Source organism: Arachis stenosperma, chromosome 5 (genome assembly GCF_014773155.1).
Source record: "Arachis stenosperma cultivar V10309 chromosome 5, arast.V10309.gnm1.PFL2, whole genome shotgun sequence".
Taxonomy (NCBI): domain Eukaryota; kingdom Viridiplantae; phylum Streptophyta; class Magnoliopsida; order Fabales; family Fabaceae; genus Arachis; species Arachis stenosperma.
Window position 1 is genome coordinate 2,437,027 of NC_080381.1, and position 13,997 is coordinate 2,451,023.

Consider the following 13,997-nt stretch of genomic DNA (forward strand, 5'->3'; position numbering starts at 1 on the left):
TCTAATGTTAATTTTGTGGACGAACAAAATTTCTAGTCAATTTTACCGGAAAATACGAAAGGAAATGCATGTGTGTATGGGGAACCAGTGAGAGAATATTCCCTTTTAGGGTGTATGATATTGAGTTGGTGTGAACACGCAGCAGATAAGACCCAACTACTTGATCCCCAAGAAATGGCAAACTTTAATTATTATTATTCAATTAATGATCAGTTAAGAACAGCCGCATTGGTACGACAGGTAACTTGAATTTGATAGTACAAATTTAATACAATTTAAATAATACAATAAGTAATATGAAAATTTTACTTTCTTTTTTTGGTAGGAAATCATAATTTTTTTCATGTGTTTTAACTTTTAAATTGTCTAAGCTGAAAAATTATTAAACAATGCAATTTCTTTTCGAGAATTATTTTCTTTTAATTTTCAGGTGATAAAATTTTTATTCTTATTAAACTTTTTAAGGAAATCATAATATGTTATTAAATTAAATAGGATAAAATATATTTTTTATTTCTAAAATTTTATAAAAACTTTAAAATTATCCCTAAGTTTTATTTTGTTTTAATTTCGTTCTAAAAATTTTTTATTTGCATCAAATATACTTTGACAGCTAATTTTTCAAAAAATTTAAGACTAATTATTCAACAACAATTTCATAAGAACAACCCTCAACATAAGTAAATCAAGCATAATTTTCATGCATTATTGTTAAATTGGTCTTAAATTTTTTGAAAATTTAAATCGAAAACTTTTGAGACAAAACTAAAACAAAATAAAACTTAGAGGTATTTTTGAAACTTTTGTCAAATTTTAAGGACAAAAAATATATTTTACTCAATTAAATATAATTTATATATTTTAGGGTTTTTATTTTACAAATAATGTAAGACTTCAATAACTTTGTATTTTATTATGTAACGAAAATTATATAATATTTAAGATGAAAATTTAACTAAAAGCCGTTAGATGAAAATTTAGTTAAATTAGTCAAATCATCTAATAATTCTCAACTATCAACTTCACATAAAGTCGATGGCACCTGAGTTTTCACGTACCAGAATATACATTGAAATTAAATCTTATTTTCCTATGATATTACTTCACCTCTACTAATTGACACTCATATAATGATGATAATGAATTGTTATTATTAACAAAATCAACCTTAAAAAATATAGCAAAAAGAATGTGGGAAAAATAGTTAAGTAAAATATGGTTCTAGAATATTTTCCATGCCAAACCCAAACACATGCGTTCCACCGCCATAGTTGCCAACTAACACACCAACGTATCAACGTTACTCACCTCATCTTTTTCGCTCTCTTCATATATATACACAACCTCTCTTAAACCCTTTTTTTCATCACAACAACGAAAAAAGCAATTCAAATTCCCTTTAACAATTTCTCATCTCATATTCTTCTAGTTTCTAGTTTTCCCGAGAAAATAACAAACACTTCTACCCCGCTCTACTTGGAATCATTGTGGTGATTATCATGATGATGACGATGGTTCGTACCGCTGGTGGTGGTGGTGGTGCTAGGGTGGCCAACACTGCTGTGATTGTTGCAGCTAACCGTTTGTTCTCCACCGCGGGCCGTGGCGGCGTGGCGGCGGCGGCGGCGGCGAGAGGTATTGGTAATGAAGTCGGTGTTGGTGGTCCGAACAAGTTAGGGTATTGGATTAGAGCATCAATGATTGATGGAGGAAGGAGCGAGAGCACTATGGCCTTGTCATCGGAGAAGGAGAAGAACAATGAAGAGAAGAAGAAGATTGGATCGTCTTCTGAAAGTGTTGGGAACAAAGAGAATAGTAATGATAAGGGTATTATCGCGAGTTATTGGGGTATCAATCCATCTAAGATTACCAAAGAGGATGGCACAGAATGGAAATGGAACTGCTTCAGGGTACATATTTTCAGATCTGTTGTTATTTATTTTCTTCTTGAAAAGTTTTGTTTTGTTTTATTGAATATATATTTTTTTAATGAAGCCATGGGAGACATACAAAGCGGATCTGAACATTGATTTGAAGAAGCACCATGCGCCGGTAACATTTCTGGATAAGATGGCTTATTGGACTGTTAAATCGCTCAGATTCCCCACTGATCTATTCTTTCAGGTATTCAATTATTCATTGATATCTTTTCAAGTGGTACATGATGTGATGATGGTGCATGTGATGTTAGGTTGCTGAGGGTTAGGTCATAAGTTGATTAACCAGCACATGATGAGTCATTGGCTCTACTACTATTATTGTTTGAGAACTAAATTATGCAATTGATAATATAATACCTTTTATCTTTTGAAATAGGATCAAACAAATTTCTGAAAGTTAAATGATCTTCATGAAGATTAATAGCTTAGAGCCTCTTTAAGAAAATTAAACCGATGATTACATAGAATACTTTGTTTAATTTGGGAAGTCCATATTACCTCTTTGTTCTTCGATATAGAAATATTACATCTTACATTACCTTGAAAGAAAAATATAAGCCTTGATAATTTCTTAGTCTATAATATAAAATGCTTAATTAAGCTTTGTTCTTATCATATGTTTTATGCAAATGTAACAGCGACGATATGGATGCCGAGCAATGATGCTGGAGACAGTGGCAGCTGTTCCTGGCATGGTGGGAGGGATGCTCCTCCACTGCAAATCGCTGCGACGATTCGAGCACAGTGGTGGCTGGATCAAAGCTCTGCTGGAAGAAGCAGAGAACGAGCGCATGCACCTAATGACCTTCATGGAAGTGGCCAAGCCAAAGTGGTATGAGCGTGCTTTGGTGATAGCAGTTCAAGGTGTTTTCTTCAATGCCTACTTCTTGGGGTATTTGGTGTCTCCCAAATTTGCACACCGCATGGTTGGGTACCTTGAGGAGGAAGCAATACACTCCTACACTGAGTTCCTTAAGGAGCTTGACAAGGGCAATATAGAGAATGTGCCAGCACCAGCCATAGCCATTGACTATTGGCAGCTTCCACCTGATTCTACTCTAAGGGATGTGGTTATGGTCGTCAGAGCCGATGAAGCGCACCACCGGGACGTCAACCACTTTGCATCGGTAAGCTTATTTATACCCTTTTGTTAATCTTGGATGAAAAAATATTGAAGGTGTGTTTGGTATATGATATTATGATTTGGATTGCTAATGGTGTTATTTTTTGAATGAATTGCAGGATGTACATTATCAAGGCCGAGAGTTACGAGAGACTGCTGCTCCAATTGGTTATCACTAAGACACTGATTTCTTGTCAAATTTTTTCGTGGAGTGCAGATTGAGTCAAATTACATGGTGAATGTAATTTTGGCTAGAAGCCTAGAATAAATAAAGCTTCTAGTTTGGTGACAATATAGTAGTATTTTTCTCAAGGTTCGTCTAACAATGTCGATGTAAATAATGTGGAGTCTACTTATTGTTCTGAGTCATACATCTCCTTGTTTGTCTGAAGTCATATATCTGAATGATTTGTTATTCTATTGGGCACTGTTGAGGGTGCTCATGGAGTTATACGAAATCTCATAACTAGAGAGCTCCACTACATTTTGCCTGATATTTCCTTGATGCTCCTTTTTGACGGTAGATTGCATTACTTTCTTCATGGTTATGGATCTTAACATCATCAGACAAGTGCTGCTATTTTATCTTTAAGACTGGACTGGAATTTGCCTTATGGCAGATAATTTAGCGGAAGGAATGGATGAAATTTAATAAAAGATTTTACAAAAAGTCTGGCAGGGCATGATAAAACTGCATCAATTTGAATGACACCCGGCTGTCAGATAAGAATTATAATGAATCTATAACCAGTTTGGTATGATTATTGGGAAATGTGTTCGTTAGTGTATCGTCAATGCAAAAGTAAAGACTGCATCTTAGAAGCAAAGTTAAAACACGGTGTTAAACAGCTAGGAAAGCTGCGTGATGGTAATGGAGGGGTAAATGATTGGTATTGCCATCAGAAGATGAGAAAACGGGGGATGGGGTGTTACTTAATTGATCCCACAATCAAGGAAAATTTAGGTTCCAAGCTAGCAATTTTTGTTGCATTTGAACAAACATGGCATCGCAAACATTAGGCCATTTGGGATAACACTATTCCCAGTCCTTCCTTTATTCCTTACTTCCATTCCCAATTTCACGCTAAAGTTCCAAGCATATATACGTACAGTTAAGTGGAAGGCACCTTTTGAATTAGCTGCAATGTTTTTATATGCAAGTTATTAGCACTGTTCTGCTGCTCTGGACACGCGGATACCATGTGCAGTGAGCAGTTTAGAAATAATCATGGGATTCTCACGACTTCGTACTGATGGGAAATTCTGAGAGGGGATTCATTTGAAACGGGCCGGCTCTCAGACCATAGCTCCAGGTTGACCGTGCCGCAATCCCAATGAACAAGACACTTGAAAACCTCAGTTACGTTAAATCGATTGACCAGCGCCAATCCAAGACATTTATCAATGAGCCTCCACTCACCTGAGATAAAAAATTCATCATCTATTTTGCTGAGATATATTGACTTCAGTTCTGAATATTGATATGAAAATCATACTCCAATATGAACATTGTTAACATAGGCAGTAATGAATAATGCAAAGGATAAGATAAAATGACAATTACCATTTGGAAGAAGGTCTCCTTCAAAAAATTGCTCTCCACTTTCGGGAAACACTTCATGCGTTGATCCATCAATTGAGGCAAAAGAAATAAAAGATTCTGATGGGTGCAAAAGATCAAATGTTGGGTGAACCCTTAAGCAGACCAACCTGCAGAAAGTAAAATGGACCATAGCAGAAATCAATAATCTGAACAAATTCAAACATTTTCAATTAAGCAAATAACAGAACACAAGGATACTGCAGTCACAGAGGGTAAAACTCAAAAATTGTTAACCTAGCTAAATACAGTTTCTCATCAACGCTAGCTAATATTAGTGTTTTCTTTTTTCGGATATTAATCTATAAATAGCTGAGTAAAATATTCTGTAAAATCTGATTCTGAAGTACTGAAAATGTTGAGTAAAACTACACACCAGTCCTTGAAAAATTCAATTTGTAACCCACACAATGCTATTAAATGTTACAATACAAAAAAAAATAAAACCTTGAGAATCCTCCAGAACCAGCTCCAACACTGCGGGATAATATGCTTGATTCTACTTGAAACGTGCTAACAGCATTCTTTGGAAAATAGATCTGCCGCTGAAGAACCAATCCTCCACCAATATCACCCTCTAATACCATAGATTCTTCTTCCCTTGCAAGCTCAAGTTCTCGACTGCAAGAAAGAAACCAAGAAATGTATGTTGAACACCAAAGTAAAGAGGGTGTGGGCGGACCAGCACGGACAAAAATTATGCACACAAAGAATGGGTTAAAGGGGAATTTGGTGGCTCTCAGAAAAAACAAGTGTAAGGAAAACTAACTCAATGATAGAGTATTCCTCCGAACATCCAGCAGATCGATACTCTGTACCACTATACTCCTCGTATCCACTGGTTTCTAACCTGCTATGCAGCCATTGTGTTCCTGAAGGCAGATAATTTATCATGAACAATACAGCATTTGTTCCATCCATGCAACATAAAGTAATATGATCTCCTTTATAACTATATGGATCTAATGAGAAACACACAGAACCAACAGGTCGTATGGAAAATAAAAGGAGTTCTATTTCCAGATTAATTTACTGATTAAATAAATTGCTAATGGACAATCAATTTTACCTGAAGGAATGTGCACCATGGAAATGATTCTGCCGCCAATCCAGGGAACAATTTTAAGAACCCACTCACCATTTTTCAGTTCAATGGGAGTTCTTGAAAGCTCTGTCCCCTTGGGTCCAGAAAGCTCCTCTGCATCAGGAATCTGAATTGCCCTTTCTGCATAGCATTCATGAGAAATTAGCACACCATGATACAGAGTATGCATTATTAGTGCATGCATCTTATACACAACTGAGAAGAAAATGCATAATCAATTGCCAAATACTTCTCTCCCTGCTTACCCTCCACTTTGCTCATGGGGAAAGGAAGAGTGAAAAGCATGCAAAACTCTCAATTCTCAAAAAAAGGAAGGAAATGAAAAACCCATATACATGTGAGGAAGATGTGAAACTACTGAGCAATAGCACGGTGCTAAATATTCATGAATATCAAAACCTAAGAATATCTTCAACAGAGGTCATATAATATTATATTTTTCAAAAGCAGACTTGTTGGCAGAAGATAAATAAAGCTATAGCATCGGCAGAGAAGGATGCTAAAGAAGATGAGAATTTAAGAAAATATGAGCATATATACTCTATAAGGAAATATTCATAAACCCACAAAGTAAAGATCTGAGCAAGTGCCTACCTAATCGTTCCTTGTATTCCTTCTCACTAGTAGATACTAACTTCGATACCTCCTCTTCAGAAGGCAGAATAACTTGCAGAACTTCTCCATCCATGCCCCAGGTATCAAGCTGTATACAAAACCTAACTTATCAATATGAATCTCAAGTGGAAAGGATAATGTAATGAATAACTTCTAAGCACAACACTTGATTACTTCTTTCTATATAAGTTTCATGTTCCTCGTAAATTCCTTTTTTGAAGAAACACATACCATTGCACCCCCACCTAGCAATACTTGAACATGAAGGCGGCGTTTGGGTCTTCCCCATGATCCTTCAGATTTTTGTACTCTCACAGTAACAACCGATGACTGAAGTTCAGCCACATATTGTGTTAATAAATAATTGCCTTTGGTGAATTCATATCCATCACCATCATCCTCAAATAGAACACCTTCAGCTTTCCCTGTAAATGAATATATCTTATTCATACATTATCTAAAAGTACATTCATCTGAAAAGCAAATATAATGTGATTACAAGCATTCTTAGGGAAAACAGAATGCAGGGACTTACCTTGTTCATCTAAGGCCACAAGAAGCATCAAGTCATCTGATGGACGAGCTTCTCCAACATGTTGCAGAGGGAGACCCACAGGAATAATTGATCCACCTTTTAAATATAAAGCTGGCAAATCCTGTCATGCCCCAAACAGCACAAAAAATAAGTAAAGATTTTGAAGACAGAATAAAAAATAGAAAGAAAAGTAGAAATGACATGCAAAAAGTAGCAGAAGAAAGCATGGATACCGGATGTGCATCACCAAAGTCAAAACTCAACCAAATACCCTTAGGCAAAGTATACTCCAGCTTATCCAACCCCCGATTGCGGAAGGTGCTGATCAGATACAAAGAACACGTCAAATTAGTGCAAATTGTACAGCATTGTGTAAAACTTTCTATCAACAACTATAAGCTTCACCACATTTTGTGCTAGCATGAATAATAAAAATAATAATAATAATAACAACAACAACAACAATAACAATAATAATAATAATAATAAATCCTGCAAAGGCATCTCTCAATAATCTAACAGTGGCATCTAGATTGACTACTTTAAGTAAGGGGAAGAACCTTGCATATACTAAAACTGGTCCAAGCAAAAACGAGTTTTCAAGTTTCCTCAGACTAGGATCTTTTGGATCTGCAAGAAGCAAGAATATAAATCCATCATGTGTTAACCAAACAAAAGACACTAAATTTATTCTTCAGAACACGGAATCACCGGCAAAGAAAGTAGGTGTTGCTACTGGAGTGCCCCTTGTATGAGCAAAATAAAAAAGTGTGTAGATAAGTGGGATAAGGCGGTAGCGCCTCTTCAATGCCAATCGACAAACTTCTTCGCACTAATAATTAAAGCTGAAGTCAGTGATGCACAGTTTTGAGCATAGAAGTAAATTTCAATCACAGAAAAACATCACAGCAAACAACGGGGAAAATGAAATATAAGGAGTAAGGACTGTAGCTGCACATCTTCCCATTCATTATAGAATCTTATCTTCAGCCTCCAGCTGGGCAGCTGGCAGTGAGATTCCTTTAAAAAATCTTTAAATGAATTTTCTAATCAATAAAACATCAGTTGCTCAAAATCTAGTTTTAAGGTGCTAGCAAAATATTAATAACAAACCAACACGCAAATTTGAAATCATGGTTTAACAGGATGTGGATACTGATACATCGGCAACAATCACATGCTTAGTAAGTAGTTGGGTGTAAAAAAGAATAATATATGATAAAACCAGTATTTTCTTTTTAGGTACCCTGAATAATATAAATGAACATAAGTACATAAACAGTTATCATTTTTCACAGAAGTTCAAAAGATTTCAGGGAAAACAAGAGCAATTTTTAAAGTTAGCACTGAATAAGTTCAAAACGTGTTGTGCAACACCAAAACTTAAAGCATGAAATGAAGTACATGTGAGAATATATTTATTTATTTCAATTAACTCATTTTAAAGTTGATGTCAAGCAAAGACAAAGAACTAGATAATGTCCAGTACATTACCAGTTGGAAACCATAACAAAGAAAAGAATTTTATATAGGCAACTGCGAACCAACCTCTTCCCCAAAAGACCAGGGTTCATGGTCTTTTGTGCCTTCTTCAGAATGACCTCTGCAGAAGGGAAACAAGGAACCTACACCCATCCACCTTCCAAAAAGCCTAGGTGTTGCATTTCCAGCAAATCCCCCAAGATCAGGACCAGAAAATGGCTGACCACTGAGTCCCTGAACACAACAAATGCAAAAAATGAAGGGATGCAGAAAACTTACTGGATGCCAATATTTATGTTAGAAATACATAAATATCCTTCTGACTTTATCTTTCTTCCAGCACTGAACATAGTATTTTTTCAATACAACACCACTCACAAAGCACTGAACATAGTATGAAAATGTGTAAAATATAAAAAGCTATAAGGAGGGAGCTACGAGGACTTAAAATATTCTTCACAACAATTTGCAGGACAAAGTGGTACCAAGATGATATCAAATGCAAATGTTGCTCAAGAAGCATTGGTTTGATTCATACCAACTGAAGTACCATAGAGATACTCATATGAAAATGCTCCCAGGTTGAAAGGTTATCTCCAGTCCATGTTGCGGCATACCTTTGGCTACCAACGAATCCAGCTCTGGTGAGAACAAATGGTCGTTTGTTTTCGTTTGCCAGTTTCATACCTTCGTAGGTTGATCTTGCCATTAGCAGACCATAAACCTACAGCGAACAGTCATAAGAATAACTAGTGGTTCAAGGTAGACAATATTACCTTGCAAAACCATTGACATACTCAACAAAGACAAACTTCACAAAATAAATTCAGAGTCAAGCTGCAGGACTGTATCTTACTATTATATAACTGAATCACATCCTACTTGCATGTATCGCCCACAAGTTTATTATTTAAAAAGACATGTTACTCCAAAACTATGATAAAGGTTAAAGAATACTACATTATGATAAAAAGAATGATTCTGATGACCGCCAAGTTCACTGTCTCCCCTATGAACATTGTTCTCAGGCATTGTTTTTGTTACAACCTGGAAAAGCATAATAAATGTAAATTCAAATGTCAAGACCACAAATACCAAAATTTGGACAGAACCTTGCTTATAATTTATTGAAAACATATTAACAATATTAAAAATACCTTAAAAACAGCAGGTTCATTCATATCATTCCATATGCCATCAACACCATTGGAAACGAAATCTTTAACTAGATTAGCCCACCATGAACGAACTTTTGACTGTGTATAGTCAGGGAAGACACAAGGCCCAGGCCACACCTCCCCTAAGGAAAAAATAGATGAGCACAATGCATCACTAGGAGGAAAGAAGAATGTATAAAGTGAAAAAAGCATAGTGAAAATAATAGTTACCAACAAAAGGTGTTCCATCTGCCTTTTGGACCCAAACATCACTTTTACAACCACTATCATATACAAAATAACCTTCTTCCTGTTTAATGCCAGGATCAAGCATCCAAATAGCTTTAAAACCATTATAATGGAGGCCTTCTGCTAAAGACTTGGGATCACGAAAACGCTCCTGAAGGATATCAGAAAACTTATTTTCCAAATAAAAAATACTGCTAAACACATATTCAAGATGGTCAAACCCAAAAATTAGTGTGCAATGGGAACTTAATCTTGGACAATACATCCCCCCATGTGTGTGAGCCACGGCATGCATGTACTGATTGCAGCATCAATCCATATATTAGTTACTGCTATTTATCTAAGGAGAATAACATGCCTTGTCAAAGGTGAAACAACGAAAACCATCCATGTAATCGATATCCATCCATATCACATCACAAGGTATAGACTTTTTCCGGAATGTTCTTGCTACCTGCAATTTTCAATAGCTAACCAGTCAAGGAAATATGATACATGCCTTTCAAAATCTAACAACTAAACATATCGCTAGCTACCCACAACTCCAAAAGTACGCAAAACTTCAATACTGTTTGCTATGCACAATACATAAATACGCATCAAATCTTGAAAGTTTTTAAAAGAAGTTAATGAAACATAACAGAAGTTAAAGAAAGTTTTACAAAATTAAAAGTAAAAGTTATCCATTTTTCAGTTTAATTTTATCAAAAGCCATTGAAGGTGCATTTGTTTTAGTTTTCTTCTTAAGATACTCATCTCTGCTTCTCCTGAATAGCCTAAAGTAGATCCCATATATTTCTTGTAATCTTTTGAGTAGAAGTTGAGATGAGTTGTTCTATGAAGTGGTGATTTTTTTTTTCAAACGTAGTAAATTCACTTTTATCCAAATATAATAAAAAAGCAGAAACAGGCGAACCTCCAGAAGTAGAGTAAATGAATGCAATCAGTCCCTAGAGAATGCAATCAGTCCCTAGAGTCATTACTATTTAGAAAGACAAGATAAGAGCAGTGCAGTACCTCCAGAACCCTCTGGTCAGACATGTAGCTCCAACGGCACTGTTGATAGCCTAATGACCATTTGGGGGGCATAAACACGGTCCCTATAAATAAATTGATGACAATGGAACATAATATCAATCACATTCTAATATATGAATGCTGAATAGAACTTTAACATTCTAATATCAATCACATTCTAATATATCAATCCTATACATAAATTTAAAGTTAAGCAGTTATAACAGAGAACTTAAAAGTACATTTATCAACTCGTTTTGTGCTTCCAGGATTTGAATAACAGAGAAATTAATATTACCAATAATATCCTCATATTTAGGCATGGATTTGAGAAACTCCTAGTTTGATAAAAACACACTTTGCATTTTCATGTTCGCTTATTAACATAACTTGCATATAATTCATGCTTTCACATGGTGCATAAGTTTTTATACTGATTCCATGAGCTATGAAAGAATTCATTTTCCCCTAAAACTGCATTAAACCTTCTTATGTTAAGTCCCTCAAGAAAGATGAAGCACAATGGTTAGAACTAGAGCAATAATATTTATAGCTGGTTTTTTATTAAAGAAAATTACCTATGGCTTTTGATAGAGATATCAAAACAGCTGTGGGTGAAGCAAAAGGCCCAAATGTAATGACAGGATATGAGGATGGAGCAACAAACTGTATTGTTGATTCTTTTCTCAGATCAATCTGCTTATGAACAGAACAAATGACCATCGATCATATCAATATAACATCGGAAATGTCTCTTAAAGGTTAACCTACATAAATGACATAAATCCAAAGGTTACAGCACCTCACAACGCTTTGTAGTATCAGCAAGAATTCCTAATGCCTCCCCATTTGGAAGAATAGCTAACACCCATGGATGTGATTGGTACAAGGACATAGTTTCAGGACCATAACCATATGCATCTGTGTTCCACGTGAAAACCTACAAGTGCAATATAACTCATTGTTACAATGATACCAAAGAGGACCCTTTTAAACTTGACTATTCCATCCAATTGACTCACTCTTTTCCCTGTCCTTTCAAGCTGCCCACTAGCTTCTCCAGTTCCGTAGAGAGAAGTACCTGTAGGGAACTGTTCAGAAACAAATTCAATCAATTTCTGAAGAGCAGACAAATGATATAATAAGCAAAACAGGGTACGTTTCGTTGAGCTAAAACTGGGGTCAAATTTTTACACATCAAACTCATCATGAAAATTTTCATCCAGGTTTTACCCCCCCAGATCAAACATACCCTAAAATGTGAAAAATACACCTGAAAAAGTAATCAAGATGGCTAAGATAACATCCAAAAGCTCTAACTTGTAAACTAGTAAAGCAACGAACCTCAAGTTTGACAACCTGCTGCTCCAGCCGGCACTCAAAAGTAGGGGTATATACAGGAACCTTGTCACTAGTTATAGGTGTGTCTCGATCTCTGCTATTCACAAAAGAAATGCTGGGAAATGCTGCATCTCTATCATTTACAGAACAGTCAAATCGGAAGACTCCATCTCCCAAAATAGGCTTGTAAATCATTTTCCCTGAGCTGACACCAGTGCCATCACTAGTGACTGTCTTTCCTTCATAATTAGCCATTTTAGCTAAAAACTTCTCACAAAATCTCCTTTTTCTTCTGCATTCCAAAAACAATATTGTCAAACCTTATATAACTGTTTAATGCAGTACTTTAACCCAATAACACAAAAAGGTATAATAATAATAATAATAATAATAATGATGATGATAATGATGATGATGATGATGATTTCAGAAATATACAGTTCAACTGAAATAGCATGATCATCTATCAAATCATGTAACATGTAACACTGATGAATAAACTACTCAAAATTCCACGACCTAAGAACTCTAATTGACGATTAAACATGCAAGAACTAAAAATGCGGTATTAAATTCAGTTAAATTATCATAAATTCCTGGAACCATGCACTTTTCACTGCACAGCGTGGATTTTGTTGACGAATGATGAAGAATTATAAAAGGGAAATCAGAAGTAACCTGAGAGTGATGAGTGATTGTGAAGATGGAAACGATCGCGTATTGGTGTTCCGAAGAAGGAGAAGATGGTGGTTAAGTGTTGACGCGAACTTCGATGGAATCGCAGGGACGGTTGTGCTCCAACTGCAACAGTAACTGCTGCAACCGAAACTGAACACTTCCATGATCGATGCTTTTTGCTTTCTATTTATATTTACATTTTAATTTTTTTATTAATAGATTGTTATTAGTATTACTATTTTCGTCGACTTATTATTGGTGTGTTTTGCTGTTTTCGAATTTGTTGTTGCCGTCATGCTCCCACTTTCAAGATATAATGATTTGAGTAAAGTAAATACTATATTCAAAGAATTTAAATTAAATAAGATATTTAGTTCTCAATAAATTTTTATTTGAGACACATATAAGTTTTTTTTATATACAACCTATAAAAATTAGTCCTAATCCAATAAAAATAACCCTCAATTTAGAGAGCATATGTTTTCTCAACTTTAAATAGTGTAAAATAAGAAAGATTTTTTTTTTAACGTTTGTATGTCACATTTTTCTTCCTTTTTTTTCTTTATATTCTTTCTTCTTTTTTGTCGCGTGTTTCATCTTTGTGATTCTTTTTATTGTTGTTATTATTGCTGTATTTTTTTTTCTTCTCCTCTTTTTATTGATTTTGCAACATTATGTTCTTTGTTTAATTTTTTCTCCCAAGATAAATTATAAGAAAACAAAGTAAGAAGATAAGGAAGAATAAGCAGTAAAAAATGATGAAGAGGAAAATGAAAAATTTTGAATTATGCAGAACTCAAAATAAAAATATACCCAAAATTCTTAAAATACACCCAAATATTTTCGTATTACACCCAAATTTACTGCAAATATAGAAAAAATATTTTCTCTAATGCTGCATTTTTTTCTTCTTCTTCTAGTTAAATGAATATAAGTTCATCATTTTTCAAGTAATTTTGCAGCATTATGTGTTTCTTCTTTTTTTTTTAGTTTTTATTCTTGTTAAGAAATAAAATAAGAAAAAATTTGAGATGATAAAACAAAAATAAAAAGATGAATAAGAAAAAGAAGACGAAAAAGATGGTGATGATGATGAAAAAAAAAGAAGCAAGATGAGGAGGAGGAAGATGAAGAGTTTTAAATTATACAAAACTT

General features: G+C 34.8%; 2 protein-coding genes across 2 annotated transcripts; one reads left to right on the forward strand and one right to left on the reverse strand.

Moving 5' to 3' along the window:
• The first annotated feature begins 1,258 nt into the window (after nucleotides 1–1,258).
• On the forward strand, nucleotides 1,259–3,559 carry LOC130981939 (ubiquinol oxidase 2, mitochondrial-like). The gene is made up of 4 exons (XM_057905707.1): nucleotides 1,259–1,910; nucleotides 1,996–2,124; nucleotides 2,579–3,067; nucleotides 3,183–3,559. The coding sequence occupies exons 1-4, from the start codon at nucleotides 1,500–1,502 to the stop codon at nucleotides 3,240–3,242; spliced, it is 1,089 nt and encodes a 362-aa protein (XP_057761690.1). The 5' UTR covers nucleotides 1,259–1,499; the 3' UTR covers nucleotides 3,243–3,559.
• On the reverse strand, nucleotides 2,576–13,063 carry LOC130981938 (uncharacterized). Its single transcript, XM_057905705.1, has 23 exons — nucleotides 12,843–13,063; nucleotides 12,168–12,456; nucleotides 11,846–11,914; nucleotides 11,626–11,763; nucleotides 11,402–11,519; nucleotides 10,824–10,906; nucleotides 10,165–10,260; nucleotides 9,789–9,957; nucleotides 9,558–9,700; nucleotides 9,361–9,447; nucleotides 8,939–9,124; nucleotides 8,467–8,634; nucleotides 7,630–7,750; nucleotides 7,479–7,548; nucleotides 7,152–7,239; nucleotides 6,919–7,039; nucleotides 6,615–6,808; nucleotides 6,363–6,471; nucleotides 5,733–5,888; nucleotides 5,433–5,535; nucleotides 5,111–5,284; nucleotides 4,628–4,773; nucleotides 2,576–4,483 (listed from the first exon to the last, which is right to left on the reverse strand). Exons 1-23 carry the CDS (start codon nucleotides 13,004–13,006, stop codon nucleotides 4,290–4,292), a joined length of 3,186 nt encoding a protein of 1,061 aa, XP_057761688.1. The 5' UTR covers nucleotides 13,007–13,063; the 3' UTR covers nucleotides 2,576–4,289.
• Between the last annotated feature and the right edge of the window lie 934 nt (nucleotides 13,064–13,997).

What these genes read in the sequence shown, in the direction of transcription:
- LOC130981938 (XM_057905705.1), bottom strand. Translation starts at nt 13,006, where the DNA reads ATGGAAGTGTTCAGTTTCGGTTGCAGCAGTTACTGTTGCAGTTGGAGC. An exon ending in TGTGGCCTTAGATGAACAAG is followed by an intron (nt 6,809 to 6,918) that starts GTAAGTCCCTGC and finishes ATTCATTTACAG; the next exon opens with GGAAAGCTGAAGGTGTTCTA. An exon ending in GGAATACAAGGAACGATTAG is followed by an intron (nt 5,889 to 6,362) that starts GTAGGCACTTGC and finishes AATGCTATGCAG; the next exon opens with AAAGGGCAATTCAGATTCCT.
- LOC130981939 (XM_057905707.1), top strand. Translation starts at nt 1,500, where the DNA reads ATGATGATGACGATGGTTCGTACCGCTGGTGGTGGTGGTGGTGCTAGG. An exon ending in CCACTGATCTATTCTTTCAG is followed by an intron (nt 2,125 to 2,578) that starts GTATTCAATTAT and finishes CAAATGTAACAG; the next exon opens with CGACGATATGGATGCCGAGC. An exon ending in ACGTCAACCACTTTGCATCG is followed by an intron (nt 3,068 to 3,182) that starts GTAAGCTTATTT and finishes AATGAATTGCAG; the next exon opens with GATGTACATTATCAAGGCCG.